The sequence below is a fragment of the Erigeron canadensis genome, chromosome 9 (assembly GCF_010389155.1).
Source record: "Erigeron canadensis isolate Cc75 chromosome 9, C_canadensis_v1, whole genome shotgun sequence".
NCBI lineage: Eukaryota > Viridiplantae > Streptophyta > Magnoliopsida > Asterales > Asteraceae > Erigeron > Erigeron canadensis.
This window is the reverse complement of record NC_057769.1, coordinates 9,608,820-9,616,804: the sequence shown is the minus strand read 5'-3', so window position 1 is coordinate 9,616,804 and position 7,985 is coordinate 9,608,820. Positions and strand designations below refer to the sequence as shown.

The 7,985-nt window shown below is 32.5% G+C and overlaps 1 protein-coding gene across 1 annotated transcript; it reads left to right on the top strand.

The window, feature by feature from the left end:
- Positions 1-3,979: 3,979 nt before the first annotated feature.
- LOC122583162 lies at positions 3,980-7,810 on the top strand. Its single transcript, XM_043755590.1, has 14 exons — positions 3,980-4,151; positions 4,965-5,092; positions 5,196-5,328; positions 5,476-5,632; positions 5,783-5,902; positions 6,010-6,126; positions 6,222-6,302; positions 6,429-6,491; positions 6,586-6,634; positions 6,802-6,876; positions 7,124-7,171; positions 7,265-7,300; positions 7,379-7,453; positions 7,663-7,810. The coding sequence occupies exons 1-14, from the start codon at positions 3,980-3,982 to the stop codon at positions 7,732-7,734; spliced, it is 1,326 nt and encodes a 441-aa protein (XP_043611525.1). The 3' UTR covers positions 7,735-7,810.
- Positions 7,811-7,985: the final 175 nt, after the last annotated feature.

Genomic DNA, 7,985 nt, shown 5'->3' with positions numbered 1-7,985 from the left:
AAAATAGTCTTTTTACCAATGTTTTGAAAATCGGACCGGACATTGAACCGGACTTACAAAAATTCACTGGTCAGACCGGTCGGACTGTAGTTGGACCGGGTTTTGACGAAACATACATTTTTCCAAGTAATACCATAAGATTTCTAGTTAAAATATAACATAAGTTTAATAATATTAAAGTTCAAGTATTAATTAATAATAAACCAAAGTCTAACACAAAACACATGATTAACAAGTTCTATTATATGTTTAAACACATTCAAATGTCATCCAACATCAATAAACATTTTCTCTATTTTCTATTTAGTCTTGGCCATATTCAAATTAAGATACGAGTATATATATAAAATTTGACTAATTCTCACATAAGACCACTTTGGGAAATACAAGTTAATTTTCTATAAGAAAGTCCACAAATAAGCTCATTATTCAGCATTCTCATTCCTGCATCAGTAGTAATGGCTTCTTGTTACCCCACTCAAAATCAACAATATAAGTTCCTCTTTTTTTTTTATCCCTCACGTTATTTCTTCAATTCATTTTTCAAACGTGGATCATCATCGATTTAGTTCTCCTATTTCATTCAATCCATTTTTCCAAATCTCTAACCAAAATTCAGTTTCATCTTCTTCCATTTAATATAATAATAAAAAATAATAATAATAATAATAATAATAATAATAATAATAATAATAATAATAATAATAATAATAATAATAATAATAATAATAATAATAATAATAATAATAATAATAATAATAATAAGTGACGAAGGTTGATCTTGCAGTGGATGTTGCGATCTACTCTAAATAGGATGAATTCATTATAAACGTAAGATTTGGATCTTTTTTCCCTCAAAAAATAGAAGAAAAACAACATAAAAAAGATGTTGACTTTGTTTGACCTGGTTCATAGCGGTTCGATAACGGTCCAGTTCGCACTGTTCAGTTCGGTTCACAATGGTTCAGTCCGATTCATTTTCCACCATTAAACCGGGGTCGGTTCGACCGGAAGTCTTGAAAAATCCGGTCAGACCGTGGTCAAACCGGTCCTGGACTATGCATAAATGGTACCTGGACTATGCATCATATTACTGATTACCTATCTATAATTTAAAATTTATGGTAGCTGTACCCCAACTTAACGGTCAAACCGACGCCCATCAGGTTCAGGTATGATCCGAGTGCATAAATGATAAGTTGGGGTATGACTGGCGTAAATTTTAAACTACAAGTAGGTAATCAGTAATATGTTGTATAGTTCAGGTACCATTTATGTAATTAACCCTATAAACAGTATGGGGATAGAAGGTGTTCAACTCCTTCTAACAAACATAACTCCTTATATAATTTAGGCCAAAGTACTTTTTTCTTCCTTGTGGTTTTTCAAATAAGCACTTTACATCCTCGCCGTTAACTTTTGGCTAAAATCGTCCATGTGGTTTGCATTTTGTCCTTGGATCCGTTAACCCCTTCACGTGCAAGGCATATATGTCTTTTCACCCATTTGTCCTTATGGTTAAGTGCAAAATTCGTCCTTATGGTTTGTCGTTTTTGCATTTTTCATCCTTGTATTTAACAAACCTCCAAACAAAAATTTAATCAAAAACCAAAACAAACTTAAATCAAAAACATATACATACACCTACATATGAGGATCTAATTTAATACATACCGGCCGGTACAACTAATTTAATTTATTTTATTTTTTTAAAAATGTTATAAAACTTACTACAATTTAACAAAAATAGTCAAAATATAAGAACTTACTACAATTTAATGAAAATAGTCAAAATATAATTACAATTCACTCAAAAAAAAAACAAATAGGTACTTTATAACAAAATATAAGAAAGTTCACAAATTACAAAAAATAACATTAAAGTATTATAAAAATAATTTTTAAAAAAATTCAAAAAATAAAAAATGTGAATACCGGAAGTACCGGAAACGGTAATACCGAAAATATCATAAATAGTTGTACCGGGGTACCCTCCAATAACGGTATTACGGGTAATACTACCGGTATTTAAAACATTGTATGTACATGTTTGCATTTGAAAGTGATTGAGCAGATCCTCAAACGTAGGTATATAGGTTTTTGTTTTGTTTTGATTAAATTGGTACGGTAATTTTTGTTTGTTTTTTTTTTTGTTTGAAAATTTTTCCCGGATTTGTAAATGGCGAGGACGAAAAATTTGAAAAATGCAAAAACAATAAACCACAGGGATGATTTTTGCACTTAACTCTATGAAAAGACGAAAATGCCCCCTCACGTGACTTGCATGTGAGGGGGTTAACGGCAAAGTTATAACGTCAGGGACGAAATGCAAACCACAGGGACGATTTTAACCAAAAGTTAACGGCGATGATGAAAAATGCTTATTCAAAAAACCACAGGGACGAAAAGTATTTTTGGCCTATAATTTTTCATTCCAACAGTCGAATTAACATTAATTTCGCCCGTCGATCTCTTTGAAATCAAGCAACCAATCTTCTTGAATGTGAATTCCAGGCTTCACCACCAAAAAGTAAAATATGTATTGCCCATTTATTTATGTATATGTATTAACATATGTACATAACTTTAGAACTTAAGACATCTATGACTATTTTGAAAGATCTTTCAACCATCAGCATTGGGCCATGACCAATGTGTTCATTTGATCATTGCCAAGAACTTTTGGTAGTAACTCATGCTTGATGAGTTCGTGATGACCTTATGTGAAGTAACTAGCCCACAACTTGCAACTTGCATGAGTCAATGGAGATTTCATAAAAAGCAGTAATTATCAAATAGAAAATATGCTTGAAGCTTTGAACAGTAAAGAACACGACTTAACTTTGTATGTATTGATAAAACTTTTAAGCAGTGCGCATATGCATTAAGCTGTTTAACTGTTTAAGCCTGGGCCCGTATTGCAATAGAGAGGCCAGTTGTTGGACTGTACTATTATCCTAAATGGGCTTAATTAGTTTGGGCCTTTGTTTAGGACTTTTTTGTTTTGTTTTTATTTATTACGAGAGTAAGTACCCGCGTGTTGCGGCGGTGAGATAGTGGGGGTGATAGGTTATGGAGTGTGATACCAAATGACTTATCCGTACGGGCTCCGCCCTCGGATTTAAAAAATTCGTCGAAAGTATATCGAATGACATCTTTAATGAAAGAGCATGAAAATTTAAGAACACCCATATAATTTTTAGAATTTATCGATGTATGGTTTTTGAGATAAAAGATTTTGAATGAATTGGAGGAATAAATGATTTATGGAGGAGAGAGAACAAAAATGATTAATTGAGATTTGAAGGAAGAGAAAGAGTGTTAGGTAAATATATAATTGATATATGGACATTTTGAAAAAATAAATGTTGAAACTTAAAATGTAAACAGAGAGATCTGCTTTATAATATAGTATAGATTAGTAAAAAAAACCTGTAAAATGGAAGTATATATTTATTAAGAGCATAAGATAATTGTTTTAAATGGTTTTAAATCATAGAACAATATCAATATATAAAAAAACCTATAAGATTTTTTAAGCTGAATAAAGATCACAAACCATTCAAGATAAGGTTATTTTTTAGTAAAAAGTTTCCATGAGTTCTCAAATTTATATATTAAGTCATGAATTCTCAAAAATACTTAAAGATTTTTGAAGCTGATTAAAGATCATAAACCATTCAAAATTATGTTTATTAAGTCATGATTTATCTACACTAACTTCATTGTGAAGCATTGATTGATGATGAAACAATGTAACGGTATATTAAGTTTGATGGTTCCATTTCAACGTACGCAAGCAACTTAAAGAAGAATCTTCTTCTTCCAAAATTAGGATATTCTTTATTTCTATGATTACTTTATGATGACATTACACATTAAAACTAACAAATGTGTCGTGTATGCATATGAAATCTCAGTAAGTCGCACGCTAACAACGTAGCAAGTGATCAAAATTATTCAACACACCAAAATAAAAATGGTTTCCAGTTCCAAAGGAGGTGGTCTTGTTCCCATAACCAGGGCTTTTCTATCATCTTACTACGATAAACACCATTTTCCGCCTGTCTCTGATGACGTTTCTCGTATTTCCCAACAACTTCATAACTTGTCGAACAATCTACGCAACACATCTCTTCCGCTTCCTCAAGGTCTATCTATCATATCTATAAAAGTTGTTTCATTGCTTAATTATAAGATTGTAAACTTTTTTAGAATAGACTAAGTTTGCCTGCCTACTTGCCTTCTATTATTTTTACTTTTGTAGCCAATGTACTATTTATATATATGTTGCTAATATGATCATGTGTATTTAGTTATATATGTACTTTGTGTTCTTCATTATATACAGTATGTAGTATGACACATAATGGATTGTATAATTAACATATACGTTGCGAAAATTTCAGAATGTATTTGTCAATTTGGTTGCCCATTACAGTTGGTTTTTTTTTTAAACGGAGGTGAGTCCGGTTGGTGCAGGCTCATGCCTCTTGGGGAAAATTAAAGTAGTTTAGGATTAAAAGTAGAAGTTATACAACAGTTTAGCCATTATAAAAACACAAAATGTTGTTTATTTTGGATGTGCACAGAATATTGAGAAAGTGTCTTTTTTATGGCTTTTTCACGCCCCGTGAATCCGTGATGTTAAAAGATTGAACCTACGGTGGGTATATAACTGAGGAAGATGGTATGTATGTGCACAACAAATTTTGTATATACACAACATAATACATAATAGCACCAACGACTTAACTGCAGACTAGTACAACTAGCTAGGTATAGTTTGAAAAAGTTGTGTATGGCAAAATATTGGTGTGCACGGGCTACTTTCTGTAAGTAATGTCATTGATAATATATCTATTGAGTGCAGTTCTAATTCCTTTTGAACCCAAGAAACTACAGAACATAATGGACATGATTTGACCACTTTGTGGCAAAACTAACGCATTGATATGTTTCAGGAGAAAGGCTTCTGTTAAAAGAAGTGGAGTCGCAGCCACCACATAAGATCGATGAGAACATGTGGAAGAACCGAGAACAGATTGAAGAAATCATTTTTTTGTTGGAAAGCTCTCATTGGCCTATAACAGTGAGAAACACAGTTCTTGAACTATAATTCAACTATTAAGTTTATTTCATTATCTGGGTCATGTTACATTAGGATTCTGAGTGTTTTTTCATTATGTGAGCAGCTTCAAAAACAATCTACACCTGAAGATGTTGAACTTGCTCGCCTTCTTAGAAAGCTAAAAGCAAAATTTGAAGGCATTTTGAAGATTGTGGAATCCTTCCAGTCCAAAAGTTCTGAAAATGTGTTCAACACAGGTTTTTATAATCCTAGGTTTACAAAAGGGAATCAATTACTTTTAAAGTTTTAATTTTCTATACTTCTTAAAGGATGAGTCATACAGTCTGATTCTTAAAGGTTTTTCTTTGTAGAATAAATGACAAATGATATGGATACATATGCAGTTATGACCTATATGCCCCAAGACTTTCGGGGTGCACTAATCAGGAAACAACGTGAGCGGTCAGAAAGGAATAAGAAAGCTGCAGTTGATGCTTTAGTCAATTCTGGAGGAAGCATACGTGAACGATATGCTCTCCTATGGCACCAGCAAATGGAACGGTAAGATAGCTGATTTTGAGACAATATGGCAAACTAGAGTAATTAAGGATTAAGTGGTATACGACTCCACGCGTCATATACAGTTGATATGGGTCGTTTTAGGTTGGTTGTAGGCAGCAACAAAATTGCTAACAAAGTATTTGTGTCCAGGAGAAGACAATTAGCTCAACTTGGTTCTGCTGCAGGTGTCTATAAGACGGTTGTGAAATACTTAGTAGGTGTGCCACAGGTTCTACTGGATTTTGTTCGCCAGATAAATGATGATCAAGGGTATCGTCTTTTTTAGCAATGACTAATACAAATTTATTTTCTAATTATACGGTAAGCTGAAATTTATATATATATATATATATATATATATATATATATATATCTAGGCCGATGGAAGAGCAGAGGCATCGCTATGGACCTCCTATGTATGCTCTTACAAAAATGGTGCTTAATATTCGCCTTTTTCTTTCTTTGTCATGGTGGCGCTATGATGATGTTAAATTGTGAGCATCACTGTTCTTTTTAATCTTTTTTTTTTTTTTCATTTTTAATATCCTTTTTTTTCTTCATTTGGTTGGTTTTGATTTATGTTAAACAGACAGAAGCAGCAAATATCCCTCTTAGAAGAAGCAGTTGATGCCTATACATCTGAGTTGGAAAGATTCCTCAGTTTCATTGCGTACTTTTCTGAAATATTACTATCTATTTAAAAGTTCATATCTTCATAGATATCTAATTTGTGAATTGGTATTTTAGTATATACCAGTAGAGTATGTAATGACACTATTTTGTATATGTTTCATAGCGAAGTGTTTGCAAATTCTCCTTTCTTCGTGACAGCTGAGGAAGCCGGCGCAATAGAAGCAAAGTAAGTAATTTTCTTCATTTTGCCAGCAAGTTTACATGTTACTTGGAATATTGCTTAGTTTTGTTTCCACTAATTCATACTATGATTTCTGCAGTAAAAATGATTACAGAGAAGAAAGTATTCCAGCTGGGACAACTTATGAGGTATTTCAATCAGATTTTAAAGGCTAAAGACAATATAATTATATAACTCTTTGATAGATCAGAGGATTAAGATGGAAAGTTTATGTTTATTGGAGGCCTCATAGAGCACAGGACACTTTAAGTACTTAATTATTCAGCACCTAACTTATAATGTGAATTCTAATTAGGTCTCATTGGAGGTCGAATCGGTAAATTCATACATTGCTTGGGATTTCTCCATTGCCCAAGGGAAAATTAGCATGGTATGTATCTATGATATAATCTGAGATTTAAGTTGATATCAAATTGTATAGCTCTTTTCCTAGTTAACAATGAAATTATTCAGATATATGTAAAATATTGCCTTTCAATCTCAAATATTACACATTGATAGCATAAAATGTAGTGGGGTCAATTACACAGAAATGAGCGTACTCTAGTTGTATTTCTATTCTGATATTAGACTAAACTAGGGATCTGACATTGCAATATATTATCTTGTATGCCCAGGATATTGGATTCAGCATAGAGTATACAAATCCGATGGGACAAAAAACGGTAACATTTTCTTTCTTTTTCCTTATTATGGAAGAGAGGGTTTGCTTATTCGTTTTTTGATTTTGGTCTTTTGGTGTGTTTCATCTTACATAGCTGATACTGCCTTACCGCCGATATAATTCTGACCAAGTAAGTAATTTCTTTGTTAGAGATTTAAGTTCTGTAATCAGTTAAAGGATTGAAAGCTCAGACTAGATTATTTTGCAGGGTAACTTCTGCACAGTCATGGCTGGCAACTACAAACTCATTTGGGACAACTCATTTTCAACATTCTTCAGAAAGGTTGCCAAACTATTCTTTTTTCTTATTATACACTTTAAGCGGTAAACATTAGATTGACAGCCGTTATCTAAAAAGTCTTATGAAAACGAACATAATACAAGATTGCAGCATAACTGAATATATCCACTTGCACGCATCTGACAAATTTCTTATACTCCGTAGTAACTAAAGTTGGTTTTAGAACATTAACCGATTATAAAATATCACAGGCCCTGCGATACAAGGTGGATTGTATACCACCAGTTGTGGAACCAGAAGAGGAAGAAACAGAAACAATATGAGTATATGACATGTCATTGTTACAAAGATCATGCCTAACCATGAGTTATATAAACCACTATTCAGGGTAATCAAATTTGATCATTTGTTATTGATGTATCTTCAATGAAGCATGACGCATTTATTATCTACGTGTACTTTTCAATTGAACATGCTTCGTATGTTGAATGATTGTACGTCGAATTTGGAAAAGGATTCTGCAGATGCGTACAACCAACACTGCTTCAAATATATAGCGTAAGGCATAAGATGT